This window comes from Glossina fuscipes, unplaced genomic scaffold (genome assembly GCF_014805625.2).
Source record: "Glossina fuscipes isolate IAEA_lab_2018 unplaced genomic scaffold, Yale_Gfus_2 27, whole genome shotgun sequence".
NCBI lineage: Eukaryota > Metazoa > Arthropoda > Insecta > Diptera > Glossinidae > Glossina > Glossina fuscipes.
The window spans coordinates 7,530,961-7,553,859 of NW_023998422.1; the positions used below are offsets into that span (position 1 = coordinate 7,530,961).

General features: G+C 33.4%; 1 protein-coding gene across 6 annotated transcripts in view; it reads right to left on the reverse strand.

Moving 5' to 3' along the window:
* Positions 1–1,000: 1,000 nt before the first annotated feature.
* The window catches only part of LOC119635717 (heterogeneous nuclear ribonucleoprotein L), a 205,873-nt gene continuing 183,974 nt past the window's right edge, over positions 1,001–22,899 (reverse strand). For all 6 annotated transcript variants that reach the window (XM_038030694.1, XM_038030693.1, XM_038030692.1 and 3 more), the window contains 3 exons: positions 5,176–5,451; positions 4,828–5,032; positions 1,001–1,621 (listed from right to left, as the gene is read on the reverse strand). In XM_038030694.1, coding sequence (XP_037886622.1) covers positions 1,485–1,621; positions 4,828–5,032; positions 5,176–5,451 — 618 coding nt within the window. In that variant the 3' untranslated portion in view covers positions 1,001–1,484. The remainder of the gene's footprint in view (positions 1,622–4,827; positions 5,033–5,175; positions 5,452–22,899) is intronic.

Genomic DNA, 22,899 nt, shown 5'->3' on the forward strand with positions numbered 1-22,899 from the left:
TTTTTTTTTTTAATTTTCATTTTTATTAAATTATTTTACAAAAGTAATTAATTATTGTTTTAATTAATATATTATATAAATTATTATAATTAATATGTTTTTATGTTAAAAACAAAATTAAGCACAAGAAATGTCTTTTGTTGGTTGATTGTTGGCTAAAGTTAAAGTAAGATTTTTTTATATAAATTTTTTTTTATATATAACTCTTTTAAAATAAAATAAGATAGTTTAAATTAATTACAAAAATTTAAAAAAAAAAAAACGTCTAAAAATTGTGCAATCGTCCGTTTTTTTTTTTCTCTTTAAATTAATATAAACAAAATACTGTTTGCAGTATTTTTTGTTGTTGTTGTTATTTTTCCCTCTTTCTAGATAACTCTAAGCATTTACGTTTGTATGCTACGGGTTTGTCAAAATTTTTATCTCGAATATCTGCTTTTTTGTTTTTGTTTTGTTACTATTTATTTTTCAAGTCATAATACTACACAAAGAATCTAAATCAAAACCAATGTACAACACATTTGCTGAATATTTTTTTTTTTTTTTGCTTTTTTTTGCTGCTTTTGCTGCTTCTTTGCACATTTTTTCGTTTTTGAATATTTTTAAAATAATTTTTAGGAATATTCTTTTGCCATTGTTGCTGTTGCTGTTGTTGTTGTTACTGTTCTTGTTGTTACTACAATCTACATTCAAATATTGTCAAATCATTATTAATTATATATTATTTTATATAATTTTTTTTTTTTTTCTTTGTTCATTTATTATTTTTCTAAAGCCTGTGTGTGTATATGTATATATCAAGAGTTTTTTTCAATGGAATACTTGAGATCATCGTATTCCATTAAAGTGTTTCATCTCTTTATCCTCGCTGCTCGTATGTGTCAGTGTAGTGTCTCTTTAACTAATCATTAAAAATAATACATTCAGTAGTTTTTCCTTTTTTTTTTTTTGTTTACAACATAATTAAATTAATAAAAGTTTGTTTTTGTTTTAATTTTCCTTCATTTTTATACAAAAAGAAAAGGAAAAAAGTGTAACGAAAAGTTAATTGAATTTATAAAAAAAATAATAGTGAAAATCAATAGAGTGAATAATAAAGGTTAACAAAAAAAAAAAAAAAAAAATAAACGGTAATGGAAGGAGAATGATAATAAGGTAGATATAGATGATGGATATGATAATCAATCAAAATTGATAAACAAAAAAAAGTTTATAATCTACATGCATTAAGTTAATAATTTAGTAATTTTTTTTTTTCTAAAATTACTTAGCAATTTTTGCTACTGTTGTTGTTGTTGTTGTTGTTGTTGCTGTTGTTGCTGTCTGTTTATATATCAATCTTTGTTAATTAATACAATGTCTTGTAAATGTTTGCTTCTCTTTCTTTATCTTTCTTCAGTTTTCTCGTTGTGGTGTTTCTGTTGTTGTTGCTGTTGTTGTTTTTAGATAAGAAAGAGAATTTACAAGACTTGTATTAGGTTCACTCAATTATACACATCCCCTTTTATATCAGCATCATTCTCCTTCTCAATCATGCCTTCGTTGGTGGCGTTATTCCAAGCACCATTCATGCATTTTGACGAGGAGAAGCACAATTTCATAATAAACGGAAATTTGGTACCTAAAAAAAGAACAAGCAGATATTTCAACCGATTAAAATTCATCTTAGAGCCCATCGTGAAAAACATTGCGTCTCTTTATGCTAAAACTTTATGGAAAAGGATGAGCAGCCGCCACTGCCCCAATAATGATGATGCAGTTTTCACATAAGTCTTCCATACAAATGTAACAAATTTTGGCATGGAATCTTGTGAATTTGATTTTCATTATGCTTTTATAATAGAATTTATCAGAAAACGAGATTGCCGGCCGATTTCTGTACGCCTTATCTTGCAAAATTCAGATTCGCAGAAAAGCGGATAGAATATCATGGTGCATTTTTGATCAAAAAAATCTTTTCAATCATTTGCTGATTATAATCAATTCAAGATTCAAGATTCAAATTCAGAGATTCAACTCCTTTTTAGATATTTAATGGATTAGCAACAAGCTACGCAATTCCGTGGGAAATGCAGAGAAGAAAGCACATAAAAATTTGTATAGTTGTCTCGCGCCTGCAATAAGACTCATATACTGTTATCGAGCAGCTTACATTTTAGAGTCAAGTCGACCAACTCACAAATTGAACGAAATTTTCTCTCAGTCATCTATGATAGTCAACAGGCGATGATCATTATTATAGGGAGTTCGAAACGGTAATTATTGCTAATCTCCTCAATTAATTTTTAAGAAAACATTATGCCGTTCGCCAATTGTCACGTCTCTTGTAGATCTCATAAAAAATGGGCCTTTTTCAGTAAATAATTCGATTGAGTTTTCTCAGTTTTCGAATCGAAAAATACTTTTTGGCTTACACGAAACGGACCGTTAAAGGAAATTGGAACTGAAGCAAGAGTAGATCAAAAAGCTTAAGCGTTTCATCGCTTCTACATGGAATGTATCGTAATTGCTTATATATTTAGTAACTAACACACATACACTAAATTCATTACTAATCAGTTTGGGCTGCCAAAGCCTTCATGAAATTATCCTTTAAGTTTATATTTCCGAATCCCTTTAACTTTATTTGTCTGTACCGACATGTTCAGAAGAGTAATGATATTGACCGCAATCTCTCTCTTGCTTAATTTATTACCATTCGTCCCCTTTTAGACCAACAATTACGTTATTTGGCGATGTTAAACAAACAATCTATGAAAGATGATTAAACAGAGTCGCATTCGTATACGCAATTTTCTGTGTGTGCTTAATAATGCCGGCAATCTATCAGGCACGTTCTTAGCATCGGAAATTGGTTACAAGTTATCGGCATTATTTTTGATCGACATTAGCTTTAGGTAGCCTATAACTTCCCCAATAGTCCAATCCTTATCAAATTAACCTGACATGTGATTTTAGCGACAGCAATTGTGCCTCATTGATTGGTGGCACACACACCGCCACACACACTAAACTTGTGTGACAATTAATCTTGGGGGCATGGAATTGCAAGTGCTCGCCGACATGGGCGTATGATTGTTTAGCAAGAGATCTGACATCAAACAATGCCTATAGAAAAGCGAAGACATTAAATTGGTTGCGCGCGATTAAAAAGATCGCTGATAGTGCTGACCATGTAAGTTGTCTTTCAGCATGCTTGCTTTTCCTGATGGCCTAGTAGGTGTGTTCAAGAGCTAAATGGGTAGCATTTTGTCTATATTCATGGTGCATTCTTCTAATCCCTGTCGGAGCAAAGCCTAAGTATGGTTACGGGCCATATCGTTATTGCTCTCAAAATCGCTAAAATTCTTCCTGATTATTGGACTACAAATTTCAAATAAATTTACTGAAAAGATGTTTGCAAAAGGGATGCATAGCTTTCACTGTCGATCGCACTTTGTCCTTGTTAAGTAAGAATGAATCTGAATAGCATTTGAACATTTTTTCCTTCCAAATCATTTACATTCTCTTACCGCTTTTTTGCGCCTATGGTATTTCGGCTTTCAATTCAATTGAAAGAGGATTTTTATATGATTTTTCAATTTCGTTTTCCTTTTACTCTAAATTTCGTAGTGTTTCCAATGTTCTTGTACATCACCGAAGTGTGAGGGACATGTTCACTTTGGCAAAACGTTTGCAACGCTCAGAATGAAGCTTCAGAGACACCACAAAGTTTATGTATTCTTGAATCAATTTACGCATGTCCCTCCGTCCGTCTGTCCGTTTGCGTAATGAAAATTATCATGGCAGCAAAAATGAAGCTATCAGCCTCCAATTTAGCAGAAATATTTGCTGCTTGCACGAAGGTTTGTGTTGAAAATGGGGCAAATCGATTGAAGGACATATCTACAGTACAAAGTAAAGTGAGAAAAAAGGACTAAAAAATGGGTTTTTCGTTGGTTACTTGTAACCTACAGCAAAGCAATCTACAGTAATTTGAATGTACATTTTGTGGGACAAGGTATAGATAGCATTTGCACGAAAATGGGAAAAATTGACCACGCCTACTTGATATTATAGTGTATCAAAGTTTCATTTTTTTTTTCAATACCTTTATAAGGCGCAGAAGCGGGCTTCAAAAATCGCATGTGAGCATGTCCGTCTAGTCGTCTGTCCATCTGTCCGTCTGCCCGACCGTGTAGTAGTTGTGCTAAACATTTTCCCTTTAACAAAAATTTTTTCCTTATTTCTGAGTGAACCGCTTTTCATTTAGTTTGCATAACAATCGAGAGACGAGAGACTTTACTCTAATCTAAGCAATAATGTAATAAATTTTATTTGTAGACAAGTAATGTTTTGAAAAAAAAAATTTTTTTAAAAAAGTTTGACATACAAAGTCTGCTGCGAGAGAGGAATTGAAAACCTACTCACGTTGTACGTAGTTAAAATGCATTCTCGGAACACACACAGAGTTAGTTCAAACAAAACCAATGCATTGTGCGTGTATATGTGTGCGTGTTGTAGAACATTAACATAAGACAACATTTTAATCAATGAGAGAAAATATTTAGGTATGGAATTTGAGATTTGTGGATTAAATTTAAATTCCTTTGGAATAACCTTCGGCTCTGCAACAAACATATCACAAGGCTTTCCTTAAGGATTTTACTAAAGTATGCAATAATCATTGACTCCGATTGTCGCGGTAAAAGTTTATTTGATTCATTGAGCGGACTCGGTATAGTGTGAAGGGGCGGACTGAAAACAAGCAACGAGTTATTTTAATTGATTTTAGATCTTGATGTCACAGGTTAAGCATTTGTTAAAGCACAATATAACTCCGCTTACCTTTTCCCTCGATTGGTAGATGATTGCATTTCATGATGGCCAAAACAGCTTGAGCTATATTGGGGAATTCAATAAGACCGGATGAGGAACGTTCTGTTTTGAGAGGGAATAAACGCACCGATGTGGCGGGTACCTCTTTAATATTAAAAATGCCAATTAACTGGTCTTCGGTGAGTCCGGGTGGAGTATTAAAGAAATGTAAAATCTAAAAAAAAACAAAGAGATGACCCAGAGAGTGAGGAAACAAATCATTTATTAAAAAAATTAAACAAAAAAAAAAAAAAAAAAACAAATAAGCAGGAAAAAGTATAAGAAGAATAATTGAATTTTATTAAGTTAATCGCTTACCTTGCTTGGTGGTTGTATGCGATTTTTGCTGGCCTGAGCCGGTGATAGGAAACGATTATTTTTGGAGCCTGTGTATTCTTTAAAACTGGGTGTATGATCGGGTAATAAGAATGGATTTATAACTTCGGATAAGAAATTCTGTTTGGAGAAAGCAATCTGTATTTTGCCATTAGTGCCGATGGGAATGTTGTTCAAATGTTGGACGCAACGTTCGACAGCAACCGAGTCACCCATTTGCACCATAGCTGTACCCTCTTTGGTTTTCAAAAACTTAATCTGCAACGACAAGAACAACAATAAGGAGAATATTAAGTTAAGCAGAGAATCGAAAGATAAAACAAAACAACAAAAACCGCTCTTCAAAATTGCTTTGTTACGCAACACTTTTCGAAGTGCTTATGTGGAGTAATAGACTTTTTCCTAAAATTATTGCAATCATAATTTTTTGCAAGCAACACACAAGTACAAGCAGGCACAATGACTACTACGCATTCACATTCACGCAAACATGAGCGGCGAATATGTGAGAATAGATTGCTCAGCTCAGCTGTTGATGCTGCTGTTGATGTTGGTTGCCCATGTTGCTCGCATGTTGTTCATGATTTTTATTAGCCATTTAATGGTAATGAACAACACCATCATCATTATCATAACGTTATGTCTGTAAGTTTATGAACTGAAAAATACTATGTTTTTCTAAGCTCTCGTATAGTTAGTTATTGCAAGAAAACTGGATTTTTAACCATTTTCGCGTGGCACCAGCCGGCTGAGAAAAAGAAACTCTATTCATAGTGTATTGCCCTCATCGCTGCATTGGCCTGATTGTTTTGCTTTGCTTTGCTTTGCTTAGGCGAAAGAAAAATGCAAGCCCAACTGAAATCAAATCAATTCAATTGAATCGTTTTTTTTTTTTTTTAACTAGAAACCATCAAACATGGACCGCAAACTACAGAGTACGCTATATCGCTGAATATATATATATATATGTATATACATATATACATATTTATAAACACCTATGTATGCATACAAGCATAACATAGATGTGTACACGTATGCGCGCGCGCATGCAAACACACACACACACACACACAACGGCAAAGTCATCACACATTGCAGTGTAATTGAAGTGTAACTGAATTTGTTTTTGCTATTGAGATACTTTAGCTAACATAAAAATTTGTTGTTTTTTTTTGGTTGTTTTTTTTTTTTTTGGTCAATTTTCTGCCAGAAACAACAACAAGAGAAATAACATAAACCACTTAAAAATACATAAGTGTAACTAAAATATTTCATTGTTGGCCTATCGAAGCGTTCGTCCGCTGCTCGCCCATCTTATTCACTTACTTACCGTAGCCGCTATACCGCATAACGATATGAATTTGCAAAATATACTTGATTGGCTGGTCGAACCAGCATTTACAAACATAAATTCACTCACACACACACACACACACACACATACCTATAACCGTAACCATAAATACGTCGCATGTTTCTATTACACGCAATTATCGCATAGCGTGTGATTTCAAAATAATATACAAACGCGGCGCGTAAACAGGTTCATTGCATTTTAAAGTACAATTTTGCATTGCGATCGTTTAAAAACGTTTAACGGCTTTATTTCTTTTTTCTCCAAACACATTAGTAGGTTGCTGAAAAGTGTGTCCGGTGCAAATATGCATAAATTAACAAAGTTCACTTTCACTTACGCCTTAAAAAAAAAAAAATGCAATAACTCTTTGCTTGTTGATATGAATGATATCAACAGCGATGAATTTTCCAAAATTCACATCAACGAGGTATGGATTTCGATAAAAAAAAAAACTCTTGCTAGCTAAAAGTGAACTTAACACACTTAACTTAAAACACTTTCTTTCCTTCACTAGAGAGAATATTGACTTGTGTTCAAGGTAATCTTTTAATGGCCATCTACTAATAATGAAAAGTTCGGCCATGTCGGCCCCCGTCTTTTCGATTTGAACGCAGCTTTTCTAAACGGGAGTAAAAATACTCTTCCTTCTTCTACTCACTGCTTTTCATCATTTTTGTATTAAATAAAAGGAATAACATTTCATTAAGAGAAGAAGCTTACGTCCTCCTTCAGGTGAATTTCTAGTCTATTGAATTTTAGTGACGCTCTACTGCTAGCTTGGTGATGGTAGTTAGCTAAAGAAAGTTTCTAACTGAACTTTCTTTTGCATGATTTGCAATTATCGTTTCCTCTTTGACGTCTGCAAACAATAATAAGCCGGGTAAAGTTAGATAAGCAAAAAGTCATTTGAAAACATCAACATCAACATCAAAAATTACTGTTGTCTGCAAAGTTTCTAACCCGATCATGAAGATAGCACACGGCCGTAAAAGTCGGAGAGCGTGGTTTTTGCATCCGCTGACGAGTTACATACCAGGATTTCAGATATATATTTGATTTGCAATTGGTGCTTGACAATCGTTTGATTGAGTCGATATAAGCGTTCTTGTAAAAAAGGAAAAAATCGAGCTTCGTATAGTCATTCATTACTTATTTGGTTTTGAAAGGCAATATCGCTTGCACAGCTTACAGACAAAGTTGGACTCTGTGTACATGTACAACCCACACTGTCGTTTACAACGTGACTGAATTGAAACGTGACCCCATTAGCTTAAATAACGACGATGAACATAACGGACGGCTAAGAACTGCGACTACTGACGTTAAGATCGCTTATTTTCCTCAAATGGACTTCGACGACCGACGCATTAAGCTTAGAATATAGCAGGGGCTGTGAGGTAGGAAGAAGGCATCTATCACATATTGAGCCAGGATTGAGTCAAGAGAAAGTCAATCATATATTCGTGGCCGCGCTTTCTCACAAAACAAATGCTCTCATAGGACATAAACCCTTTGTCACCAGCTACGCTACAATGGCGAACGGCGAAATGTGAACGTTGGAATGATTGTATCATTTTTGAAGAGAACCTTTGACACGACCAATCGCTCTTAGGTGCCCATATTGGACACAGAATTATAAAAACTAAAATTTTTCTAAATTTTATATGTCCTTGAAAATATTTGCGGTAGTTTCTGAATCAGTGTACTTTCCTTAACAGCTTTAGGCTTTAAGCGCCATCTGTCGTATATCTCGGTATGTATGCGTAGTCTATCCTTGTAGTGTAATTACAGTAATTTTTTCGTTGAAGCTTTAGACGGCCTACAGGTATATTTGCGATAAATTTCAGATCAAAGTATGCTATAAAATATTATGTTTTGGTATTATACAATAATAAGGAGCCCAAATCAAAGTTAAGTCAAGAGCGTAATATTCTAAATTTTAGTTTTTGCGGGCTTCAAGAAAACTGACAACTAACGGATGTACGGTCGGGAGGATTGAGAATTTTACCTTGGATATAGAAAGTTTATACAAATTTTAGTGGTGGGCTTTGTGTGTTTATTACGCAGTCTTCTCTTGCTCAGCAGCAAGATTAATGAAGAAAATTATTTTTTGTTGGCCGCGACTTTACAATTAAATATGCTACACCAACTCTACAATTATTCATATAAAAACTTTTTACAATGAGGTGAAAAAGTGGTCCGATTCGAACCATTTTTAAAGGCCTTCGTTCTTGGATGCAAGCACGTTTGTGTACCAAATTGCATCAAAACATCTCAAAAATTGCCACGTGTAAGTTAAAAAATACAAGACGGACAAACAGAGAGACAAACTTAGATCGATTTAGAATGTGAGCCTTCTCCTCCTCCTTCTACCTCAACTTCCCCTGGGCTTTGTGTAAATCCGCACAAACTTAACACGTCTTTGTACAATAACAAGTAGTATAGGGCGTAAGAAGATATCAAAAATGTATAAAAATCTGTTGCATACTTTTAAAACGAATTTATTTTTTTACATTATTGCCTGTCTTTAGGCCAGAGTTTGTTTTAATTTGCTGCCTGCTTTTAGGCTATGCAAGAAATATAAATAAGTTAAAGCATTAGACGAAAAAAAAAAAAATAAATAAAATCAAACTTTTCTGTTGCATACTTTAAAGATAACTCTGTTTTTAAAAATGTGCTGCCATGCTTTTAGGCTTTATTCGCGCATTGAGATGGAGAGAATTGCAAGATTTTATTATATTAAAGAATTGTTCTTTTCGTTGCACTTCTTGATGTGGCCTTAATGTATTGCTTTGCAAAAAGCAGACAAATCGACCTAAAAACCATCGCAATACTTAGATATTTATACATATATCTACTTAATCCATATAATATTCAGTTCAACTCCTATTCACGATTTAAGTAATAAAAATGTCATAAATCATATTTAGAGAAAGCTTATGTCGCAGAACAGCATTAGTTTCATAAGTTATTAATAAGGGAATGTGAAAAGCAAGGAAACCTTTTAAGGAAAACTGTCATATAAATTCTATTTAACCCCTTCTTTCTGTGTCCCTTCCTTGTCAGTCATTTTTCATTTCTTTTTTTTTTTTTTTTAACGATAACTCGAATATTCTCTTTATGAAACTTGTAAAAGAGCAAATGCGTGCAAAATTTTTGATGATTTTGCTATTTCGAAAGTAATTCTTAAAAAAAAAAAATAAATGAAATGAATTAATAAAAAAAAAAAAATAAGAAAAAAACAGAGAAAAGCATCAAATGTGAAGAAAACAGGAACAGAAAGAAAGATATTTTTTTTTTTTTGTTTTATAGTTTTGCCGTTTGTTTCACTTACTGCCGCTACTGCTGCTACTGCTGCTGCTTTGTGTTGTATCTTCACTCGTGTAGCTTAAAATTATTTCCTGAGAAATCCTCATGTTTTCCTTTAGTAACGACTTGTAATAATTCATGGTTTTCTCAATTTTTTATTTTTATTTTTGTTTTTTTGTATCCTTTTCTTTTCATATGCTTTGTGAAAAGAAAAACCCAAGAAAAGGAAAAATAAAGTGAACGAACATGAACATATTTCTTATATTTTTTTTCTTTTCCATTTCTTATTTCTCATACACATATACATATATATATATATATATATATATCTATTATACTACTTTAAGTCATGTAAGCCATGAAATGCTAATGATTTTCTCGTTACTCTACTATATTATATATTATATTGCGAAAGCAGTCCTGTGAAGTCGTTTCAATTTTATGTCAGAATGTTACTATACTACTATCACGTATTCTTTGGCAGTTTAGTATTAACTGTAACAAAGTAGCAGCAGAGGAGTTCTACAAAAGTCCTTCAAATTTGATGAGCCTTCCTGACGAATGGAAGATAAAATAAAAAACAAAAAAGAACCGTTTTATGTGTTAATTGGAATTAATTGCTTGAAACAACCAACATCATGCCCTGCAAATACAGTAAAAAACCTTCAAAACAAAGAGAAAAAAAAAAAAAAGGAAAGAATTCCATATGCCTGCCGCCTCCTATTCAATAAACGCATGACTCCGGCTGACTGCAGTTATGCACGTTACGTTCAACTTTAGCATACAAAGGGCAGAAAAAACTCCTCTCTTATCCACCATTTTTTCCTGCTTTAGGCATTCTCCTCCTGTATGGCTATTATTTGCTTAGCAGTAATTATGCTAAATTTTGCTCTCTTTTCAGTATATAGGCGCATTTCTAACGCCGGGCATAAAACGATGCTAAAAACGTATCTCAACCGAAGGCATTTATTTTTATCCTTGCTTTCTTCATATTTAATTTGTTGAAAAGGTCACCCGCCGCTACCAGCACCAGTACCAGCATCAGCATCAGCAACCAACCGAAATGACGACGACAGCAATTACAAATATTAACTTCGGAACAGTGTCAGTTTGTCAGTCGTTCGTTCGTTATAACTGCAGTTTAAAGAGCAATCTTACGTGTGTCATATATACACACTTTGTGTTGTCTATTTTACATTATTTTTTTCCCTAAACTTTAATGTTTAAAGTTTAAGCAGATAAAATGTTAAAAGAAAAAAAATAAAAATAAATAAATAAAAGGAAACAGAAGCGAACTAAGACTTAATGCTTCCTAATTGTCTCATACATACATATATATACATATATATATATATATACATATATAGATTACATGATGGCAGCAGAGATGATGATGATGATTATTATTATTATTATTATGTTGATGTTAACGCTCTTGTCATAAGCAGTCAAGTGACACTTGAATGCAACGCAAATGCTGAGGTGATAAATACACATGTTAACATGTTTCCTAAGTACATGAATAGAAGAATTAAATAAAATGTGCGAGAGAGAGTTGATGAAATTGCTCTCGGTGGAATAAAACAATCGTATCGGTAAAGGTTTACAATTTACAGTTTGCAGTATACATTAACTGCTGCCAGATACAATAGAATTGAAAAGTTTGCGACTACATGAAAGGCATAACTAATAGGCGGCGCCGCAATTGCTTATCAACACTAAGCCTAGGAGAGTTAAAGCCAAAGGAGACTATGGTGTGATCTAAAATGACGAAAAATATTTCATACAAGCGCGACTATGGGGCGTTATAAATTTTTATACGCCCGAGACATTTCCTAAAGTACATATATTTTTTTTCATGGCCGCATTAATCTCGTACGCCCTGCTTGGTCTGCTGATGAAAAGCTCGCTTTTCTAAGAATGGAGGTAAAAAGGGTAAACTCGGCGTATTATATATAATGTATTCAATTATATAATTAGTAAGAAAATTATATTCGATCCTGACCGAATCTTTTATACCCGTCACTCACTCTTGTCCTAAAAAAGCCAAAAAAAAAAAAGGGTAAAAGAACTACATTTTCATGTTCTATAATATGGAGTGGACGCGGCTGATTTTTCTGAATGTTAAACAGATAGATGGACAGACGAACGGACTCCAGTGTACTGCGAATTTGAAACTGTCCATTAAATTACATACACTCTATAGTGTTTTTGAAGCTTGCGTCTGCGTTTTATAAAGGTATTGAAAAAAAAATCAAATTTGGATTTACTCAATGTTAGGTTAGGCGTGGTCAATTTTTTCCATTTTTGTACAGCTGTCAAATTTTTGTGCATTTCTCTGCTATAGTTTATAAGTAACGAGTAAAAAACCAATTTTTAATCCTTTGCAAAAAAACAGAGGTGTTCTCAGTTTATGTGGTGCTGTGAGCGAGCTCTTCGACTAATTTGGCCGCTTTTCAATACCAATCTGTGCGCAGGAACTTCCAATATTTTTGCCGCATTTGAAGTCGAGAACTTCAATTTTGCGGCCAGGAGAATGTGTACAACAGACATTACACGGACGGATAGACGGACATGCTTAAATCGATTTAAAATTTGATGGCGATTAAGAATAAAGATACTTTGTGGCATCTCTGACGATTTTTTTTGAAAATGAATATATACCCCTTATCCTTTGGTGATGGGTGTGAAATGCAATCGATTTCGAACTGATCGCAACCAGCCCTAAAGGGTCAGAAAACTTGAAAGAATTTTACGTTAATATTACTCTAGAGCGGTAAGCAAGACAGAACACGTATTTATCAGGATTATTGCAGCGCAGAAAGACTTGTAGTAGTCCGTTTGCACCTCTGTATATAAATCTATTTCCCGGAGCTATTTAAAAAGTGAAAATTAAAATAAAAAAACCAAGTTTGATGAAATGATTTGCAGTTCCAATTTATGATTTAGAGAATGGCCCGTCAATCACTAAGGAGTTGTCCTCCATTTGCGTAGTGCGACGACGACCAGAAGGAAGTGAGGAAAGGGAAAGGGCTAGGGAGGAAATGGTGCTCGCAAACTTGCATGTCTTAGGCCGATTAATAAGTGTCATGCCTTTAACGGCTGAGCACTCGCTAGGTCTACGACTAAGTATGGTCTACCGCATTGAGATTTTCGCCGAGGAACATGATCCCGCAAAGCGATTAATAATTTTCTTATTTGTAATAATTATGAATATGAATATGAACATAAGCATCGTAATTCGCTTAATTTCTTGCCTGAAAATATTTCATTTTGGTTAGATTACCTGAAGATCAGACCTTAGATATATAGATGTATATAGGAAGAGGCATAATTTCGCCGAATTGGATTTTTTTCACATAATTCTCATGTTACTCTCATATGCTTATATACTTTGGCTTAGGAGATGAGGGATTGAGAGAGCTCTAGTCTTTGATTTCAATAGTTACTTTATGGTATTATTATATAATGAAATTTGAAAGAGTTTTTCTTTTTCCCCCTTAAAGGCTATGCAATTATTTTAATGCAAAATGTAAGTAGAAAATTCAACTTGAGGCCTCTTTTTCTATTAATAAATTATCATTAAAATAGCTAGCAGTTAAAATAATAATTTTTGATTGCGGTAGTAGTAAGCAATGTGCAATAAATATGTTTATTGCTGAAGTAAAATTCAATAAATAATAAACAAAATCATTATTCATAAAAGCTATGCACATGCGGTTACAACGGTAAAGTAATAATAATGAAATCAAAAATTCCATGAATCTGATTATATATACGTATATATCCATGAAGAGCGCTAATGTATATAAATCACACAACAAACAATGTATAAATATATATACTGATTGCATTACATAAATAATATATAACTTTCTAGGAATTGGGAAAAGTGGATAAATAACAAACTTTGAATTTTTCGAATAATTTGTGAAAAAAATTAAAAAAAAAAAAAAACAAAAATAATTGATTTCAAGATAAACGAAAACGAATTCGAAATTTTGTAGATACAAGAGAAGGGAATTAGTTTTATTAGTTTAGCGCCTCAATGAATATAATTATAATTATATTACCATTACCATTATTATTACTATTTCGATTGAAATGAAGTTCTATAACTAAATGCAAGAATTTTCGCTAACAACACCTACACGATTGGTGGGACATGTACAACCTTCAGAATGACTTGAGACATATCCACCTTTTATTATATCGAATGAAAATGATTCTGAATCGATCTAAGCTTGTCTTTCCGTCTGTCATGTTTACTTGTATTCATTCACATTACAGATCGTATTTTGATGAAATTTTGTACACCGACGTGCTTTAGCCGAAGGCAGAATCCTATTGAAACCGTTTCGGATCGGTCCAGTTTTTCGACCACTCCCCATTTACGATCTTATATTGAATATTCATTGTTCGATTTTGAAAATTTTCCGATAAAACTCGCTCTTTAATAATGTTAAGGCAAATTTTGGAACGCTTCTCATTCAAGAAGATTGCACTTATTATACGGTAAAAATATCTAGTCTCCAATATTTCGCAGTGAAAATTGATTCATATTATAGTAAATTAAAAAGAAATCATTTGAATTCGAATTTGAATCATGTAGGTCCATTACGACCGCTTATAAGGCGGCTTTTGGCTCTTCACGAAGGGGCAAAAAGCGTTAATTATTAATAATGGAATGATTAAAATTTGTTCTTAATACTAATTCGACATAAAAATTAAACGGCCCAGCTTGGAATCCAGCGGATCTATTATCTTGGACTTTGCTTGGACCCCCAAGATGTCTCATGAACAGTAAGCCCTTAAGAATAATTTTAATATTGATCTAAAGGAGCTATTTAGCAAATTGTTTTGTGAATTGGGTCGCATAAGTCTACTTTTTAGGTCCTAACAGACAAAGGTGTTGTCATGAAGAGCAATCCCTTATATAGAGAAAAAGTCTAATTTCCAGTCTTCTATGACGGAAGCTGAAAAATAATTGAATTTTTAAGAAGTAACTAAATTTGGATCAGGTCAGGTGAAATTTTGATCATCCCCTAATATGGGGCCTTTCATGAAAAGTATGCCTTGGTATGAAAGTAGTGTGCAATATTTGATGTATTATTACTAAAACGACTGAATAATTAATTGTATCAGGCTCTAGGGTATCTTCTAATGGTCGGCCTTGCCCGGCTATAATATTGTTACGGAAATCCGAAATCCAGTACATTCCAACTAAATGATTTTCCCAAAAAATAAATTCCCTAGAGAGGGAAAACCCAAGTCCATATTCGTGGCGCATCATGCAGCTGCTGACCGAGGAAAATGATTAGGGGAAAGTGAGGTTAACGAATTAAAAATGAACTCATGAACTCAGGTAATAGTAATATGTTTGTAAAAATGTATATAAGTAGACTATTTGCGGATGGCAGAGTCGGTCGGATAAGAACATTGGTGTTGAAAAGCACTATTAAAGTTGAGAAGTCGAGAGTATTGCCAAAGTAATATGTAAATAGTCCTTACCCTTAAACAAATTGATTCTAAACAAAAGAGTCTTATAATGAAGAATATCCATGATCTTGCGATACGAACCGTGTCCGAGAAAAGCGGATTTCGTAACAATATCCGCATCATGACATAGCATGATTTTTCACTAGCGGGGGATAAAGGCTAAACGAATAAATGCACACATGTAGTAGTAGTGATCTTAAATATCTAAGAGACTGCACTCCATGCACCAGATCTGCACTGAAATGATTCAAAGGTGAAAACAGCAACTGAAAATTCAATGAATTATTTCATAATCAAAATTCATAATTAAGGATAGTGGGGGAGATGCTTTCTATTTCTAAGCTATGCTATTGGAGATGAAAAGTAATAAGAACGCGTTGAATGAATTTTTAATTTACTAATTTTTTTCCAACTTTTTAAAACCAATTATTCGATAAGGGATGACGGAAGCACCTCAGCGAGTGAAAGAAATTCGAAAGAAAGTTTATAATAAATTTTTGCTAAACGAAGTTAACGAGAACTGCTTGTCTTTAATTAAAAATATGTTTCCATCAATGTCGTTCATCCTTTTTTTTTTTTTTTTGAATTGTCAGTCATTTCGCGTTTAATCTTTTTTAATGAAATAAATTAATTTAAATGTCCTGAAGGAATGATTAATGAAATAAAAAATTTAATGGCGCGAAATGAATGGTTATTTAATCCAAACAATAAACCAAAGCAAGGTTAATGAAGAAAAGAGGAAAGAAAACCATTTAATATAAATATTCGCTAATATCTAGGGAACCAAAAGAAAAGAAAAACAAAAAAGAAAACAAAACAAAACAAAACAGAAACAAAAAAAAAAAACAAAAGCAAATAATTAAATGATTTTATTAAAATCATTAATTTTTAAATGAATAGCTCTTTTGTTTGTCTTCTTGTGCAATGCACACACAAGTGCTTAAGAATTTTTGATGTTTTGTTTTTATCGACCAATCACTATGGCAAGGAAGCCTGCTTTGCTCTCTAAACAACTTGATAAATCTGTTGGGATTTATTTTTTTTTCTTCTTCTTCTTTGTTTTTTTTTTGGTAATTTGATATAAAATCCTTAGAAATTTAAGTTTTCTTTTACTAACATATTTTATTACATTTGTGACCCCCATACGACATACGTTTGTTGATTTATCTCACTCATTCAAGTCGTGAGAGCGAGAGTGCATTGTAGTTTAAATGATTCATTGATAAATTACAAGTCAAGCAATCCCAACGCATTTAAGGGAAAGAACAATAGGGCTTGAAAAGAGTTTAAATTTAAAGCAATAGAAGCAAACAATACACAAAGGAAAAGGGAAATTAAGAAAATAATCATGGATTGCCTTAAACATCCACTTGCGCAGTGTGCCACAGTAGGTCACAAGAAATAAAAAAACTGTAATCGCCTTTTTGGGGCACGTCTAAAGTAATTGCCACTTACTTAAGTTTTATGCAATTTTTGTCATTGGCGGAACTGAAATATTTATGTGCGGTCGCAAAATATTGACACAAAGTGTCATAATTGTATGACGTTCCTCTCTCCTTGAGGATAGGTTGCAATTCCGATGGATAAGCTTTGCTAGGATCGGGATAGTTGCCTGATTTACCAAAACGTAAGTTAGTCATGAGAAAGGTATTTTGAGAAATTGGATTGAATTACCGCCAAGAGACACTTACCATCTAGGAAGAGATACTAGCCAGGACTACTGAGAATTGCGAGAGAATAAGCGAAGTTTTCCAGGCTTATAGTTTTCAGGCTGTGAGAAGTCCATCAATGAAATGCACAGATGAACCGAATAGAAATTTTACGCCAATCAATCAATATATATACATTTATATATATATGTATGTATAGCTGATCGTCTCTTCTGCTTATTTGTTAGATTACAATCCTGTTGGCATATAAAGGAGTCTCAATATCTATTGTCATCATATTGTTTAAGCTAATACCGGTCAAATACCGGTCGTCTGGAAAAAGTACAACATTATTAAGTTGTTCGGAAAGTCATTTATTTTTTCTTTTGGTCAAAATGGGACACGCTTCCTTATAGTGGATAAGTATATTATTATAAACGGTCGAATTCGAGAAATGTAATCTCCTGGTGATCTTACGAATCGCAATTCGTCGGTTTGCATCAGCTAATCCTTTTATTTGCCTTCATCATCTTCAACTGATTGTCTACAACATGGTACATCTCTCATCTTTAATATCAAAGCTGTTGGAATGAAATTTTTATAAACCATATGTCGTTCCACTGACATTCTATCAACACATGTTCTCCTTACAAATCGGACAATTTTTTTCTTTCTTGAAAAGCGTTTCTACTTTCACGATCGTAAACAAGCAAAATTATGCTGAAAATGTTTTTTCTTACATTCCACACGTGAACGAGTGTCACCCAAAAATTACAACATAGAAATCAATCAAAGTTTCTCAGAAGTAAGCCTCGGTATGCCAGTTATCAAAATATATGATGAAAATGCGACTCAAGTGTCAATTTGGTTATGAAAGAATGCAATTAAATCCAATGTTTCGAAAAAACAAAATGACTAAGGGATTATTGTTGGATGCACTTTTAAATAGGGCAGAAGATCGTTTTATAAGAGAGGATGACATCATTCAATTAGCCTCCGATTGGTGTGACCCATACGTGGCAACATGGTTGACAAACCCATATGATTTCTGGATAGTATCGACCTTCAAACGATAAGTGTCAGGATTTCATCATGTTCTGACAATTGGTTTTTAAGTTGGCGTAATGTCAACGACGTTGTTTTCGTTAAATTTGAAGACATCAGCTTTGGCTTGTATAGTAAAATAGTTGCTAATTTTAGTATCGACCCCGATGATGGTAAAGAGAACGGTCGCCTGGATTTGCCAGTTATTCGCGAATATATGGGAAAAGTGCATAAAATCATTTTGCAAGATCGAAAAGTGAAGCTGCCCGAGATAGCTGTCCTCGCAAAGATATCGGTAGGCAGTGTATTCACTGTTTGCATGAATGTGTGTCCCTGAACAAGGTCTGTTGCCTGCCTTTGCCCACTTTTATCAACAACATGTTAATCATTCAGAGCACAGTTTAGGTGGAATAAACCGGAACAAGGAATGAAATACAACATCATTGTCAAATTCGGAGCCAGCCGAGTGAAGAGCAACTGAAGAAAGCTGTCTAAAGCGATCAAGAAAGTAGTAGTGGTGTTCAAACTTTTATCAGAATGTCATGACATGTTTTCTGATACGTGTCCTTCGAAATTTGTTCCTAATCAGAAATCATCATATGGATCGAACACCAGTAATGGCATATACGTGTCAGACAGGAGACTTATTGAAGGTGAACATTGCAAATGTCATAAGGTTGTGTGTTTCGACTTATGTTTGGGCGAAGTGTATAGAAATATATTCAAAACTTGCCATCGATTTTATATGCATTTGCACTGATTGCACTGAGAAAGCTAACCAATACTATCTTCTTCTTCATAATAATGATATGCTAAGTGATATGCAAGTTTGCAATAACTACAAGGAGAGGTCCGAAAAACGATTGAGTTAACCTAAAGAATTTCAATTTATTGCTCTAGGGGTAACGTTTCGAAAGCTCAATTATGACTTCAAGAGGCGGACGAAGAGATGGATGTAACTAAAGCAAATTTGCTATTTGTACATCTTTTGCTAATCGTGACTCGTACGCTGCAGCAAATGTTTGACAAATTTAATGCACATCCTCTTGCTGATGGGTAAAGAAGTAGTAACAATAGAATTGAATGTAATCAGTAGAAGAAGTAGAATAAAGCAAAAAAAAAAAAAAAAAAAAAAGAAGAAGAAGAAGACAACAACGACAAGTACAACAATAAAAGAGGATACATTTGGTAAGTGAATGTTTGCCCTAATGACAGAATGATATCCACTACTTACTATAAGTATAACAATGTAATCTATACTTGCTTCATATGCACAAACATATATACGTATATAGAGTGAGAGAGAGAGAGAGAGAGGAGCGAAGTGTTCATAAACACGAAATAACGATAATGATGATGTTATTTATAAAAACATATCCTTGTCATTTATAGATAGATATTAAAGACTTTATTGCATGGCAAGTTTACGTTATTTGACGATACGATAAATATATAAAATTACTTTCAACGCCCACTGCTGCTAACAATTGAATGAAAAATAACGATATTAATGGGTTTTAGCTTAAAAAATATTCTTGTGCTCAGTCGTGCTTACAAATGATTATATTTCGGTTATATTGAACATAAGTCAATAAATTCTTGGAAATATCATCATAAGCTAAAGAAAATGTTCCCCCCAAACTTTGTGTGTGTGTGGGGGGGGGAGGGGATGAGTGAAAGAAAGGAAGTTAAGAAATTAAAGTAAAGAATAGGAGAGAAAGGTAATCGATTATCCGTTACATTATTTCCGTTTCATTCAATGTTTACTATATAACTTTTCGCCCAAAAAAAAAAAAAAAAAAAAAAAAAAAAAAAAAAATACAAGAAAGAAAGAAAGATAAAACTGCCTTCAAGGTTTCTTTCTCTCTAACTGCAAACTTTGAATGAAGATAAATTATGTTGTCTTTTACGCATTTACTCTATGAATAATTCTTAATAAGTTTTTCTTAATTTTTCTTTTCTTTAATTCTCAAATTTATTTTATAACCGTTTTGCAGTCTTTTTTAACTAACTGTTTAATCTTTATTCAGATATAAAAAATTGCTTATGTCTGAGGCGAAGTTTTTGAAAATATTCATAATTATTCATAATTTTATTTTAATTTATGCAAATGTATGAAATGCAGTGTGTCGCTGCTACTGAATTAACTAACAATCGAATTAAGAGTTTTTTTTATTAAAGGAATATTTTCGATTTATTGAAGCGAGACTTAAGCGAGATGTTAAGAACTTTCTACGAGATATCCCGCCTAAGCAAGTGCAAGCATAAAGATCGCTCAGGTGAAGCGAGAGGCGGGTACAGCGCAAACTCATAGATCTAAGATCCCATTTAGCATTCATTATGCTTAGGAACAGGATTAATGTAAAGAACCGGCTAAACTGATGTTGTATGTGAACTTACATCAGATAATGAAATGGAGAACATATATAAGTTACCACTGAGGTGCTAAGGGGCACGCGAAATCGCCAAGCACTATGACAAACAATGTGGATGTAAGAGCAGGAGGTGTTTATCTTTTTTTTTTTTGAATTTTGATTATACTGTTAAGAAAAAGGAATACTTTCAGAGTTAATGTTGTTTCAGGCAAGCAACAACATGCCTTCATGTGAGGCATGTACAGAATAATTTTACACATTCTGTCTTGTTTACCTTATGAGTAATAAGCAGAAACCATTAAATCAAAATATAAAAATTTGACCGTTTATAATTTGTTGTGTAGGCGTGGTCGATTTTTATACAGGTGTTGCAGGTAAAGGCAAATTTTTAGCGTTGTTTTATAAGCAAGCTTCATTTTGAAAAAGGAGATGGTCCCAGCTGATGTGGAATTGTAGTGGGGTGTGGTGTCCTTTGACCGAATTGTCTCATTTTTAGGCTTTAAATGCTCCTACCGACTTTGAAGCCGATGACAAGAGAATGCTTACCGCAGCCATTACCCAGACAGACATTCATAAGGATATGTTTAAATTGGTTTCAAATTTGATGCTCATCAAGTTTGTGTGTATATACATTCTAAGGGGAATTTGAAGCTTCCTTCTGTGTGTTGCAAACCTTTTGACAAAGTGAGCGAGCATATCCCTCATTCGTCGATGATGGGCACAAAAATTAATAATATTGAGAATAATAGTTTTAACTGAGTAATACGTTGACTTGAGATTGCATTTTGTAACTGATATCTCAGGAGTTCCATAGGCTTAGTTGTTCCGAATACGATTCTTCTAACAAAGCAAAAGTTTAGGCAGAATTTTGTTCACAGTTGCAAACTATACTAGATATTGTCTATGTTCTACATCCATACCATGGATTAAACAACTTGGAAAATATTGAAGGAAGTGATCATGTTATATGTGCGATTTATATTCAACAAAATTGTTTATCATTTCCTTTGATTATTCGCAAGATTTGGTTGATCTGAGTAACGCGAAATCTTATTTCAGATACTGGAGCATTTTTCAAAGATTTGAATGCAGGGGGTTTTTCGGTGTTGCAACTCTCCATAAAATCTGCACACGATTTAAATTGATTTGACTGATTGATATCTTATTTTTTGTTATAGCCTAATGTCCATGGCTGAATATATTTGAATTGTCCAACGTTAAGATGAGCGACGTGCTTCAGACAGATGCCGCTAATGACTGAGCGGTGAAAGTCTGGTTGAGTGAAAGAAGATTTCTTTAGCCCCTTATATTACGCTTGGACACATTTTTTAAAAGTTTCCTTTCATCATTTCCCCTCTCCCCTCTATCTATTAGGTCTATAAAAAAGGGGAAATATTTGTCCCACCTCACTTAAACTTTCGATAGATAAAGTTTTAAATTCAAACACATTTTATGAGTTCACACACATACATACATATGCAATATGGTCCTCGATGTCTATTTACAAAATCGTTCGCAATTAGCAGCTAAACAAAGCAAGCGATTTATTGTTCACTTTGGACAATGATTTCCTAAATTTCAACTCAATGTCGATGATAGTTTTTTTTTTATTTTTTTTTATTTATTTGCTTCGCTTTCATCTTTGCTAATGAACATTTATCCGTGTTTTTTCAATTTCTTTAATCGTTATCAGTATATTTTCAATTAGCAATTGCTGAGATACTTTTCAATTGATTCTAACTGTTTTTTATACTGCCTTTGTTCTTAAATCCCTTTAAATGTATTTTGCCGGAACAACAATGAATGAAGCTTTCGTAGCGTATTTTTCGTACACATATACACAAGTCTGAGTGGATGGGCGGCTCAATAAAATTTCATTTGGAATTAAATTTAAATTCACATATATGCATAAATATTTATGATCCGTATATGAATTCATATATTCATCTAAAAAAATATCAAGGGGAGAAACTTTTTTGCTCTTATTTTATATAAGTATTACAGGCAGGCACGAGCTCTGGATATGATATTTGATATTTTCAATATTAACAGGTAAGAAAGTTATGTTCGACGGTAGCCGATTCTCCATCGATACTCACGACGATGATTTTCGTATTCTCCTCTCCAAGTTCTTTAATTTGATACCCATATTGCTGGTATTATTACGGAAAAATTAATTCACCAAGTCGCGGTGTCTGCCATAGTCATTTTAGAATGAACCCCTTCTTTTTAGGCAGATGAGTAATGTACAAAATAGTTTTAAGCAGTATGCCTTGTTTGTCTTATCATAAATAAGAAAAGAACCTCAAATAAGCGAAGAAATAAAATTTAATTACTCGTAACTGTGGGCCTGGACGATTGTTTGCATTTTTGGACGTAAAGAGAGAGTGTTTCGTCGAGTAAATGCAGAAAACTACAGCCATGTAATTTCTCTGTAACGAGCAAAATCCCACAAATTTTTGTTAAGAAA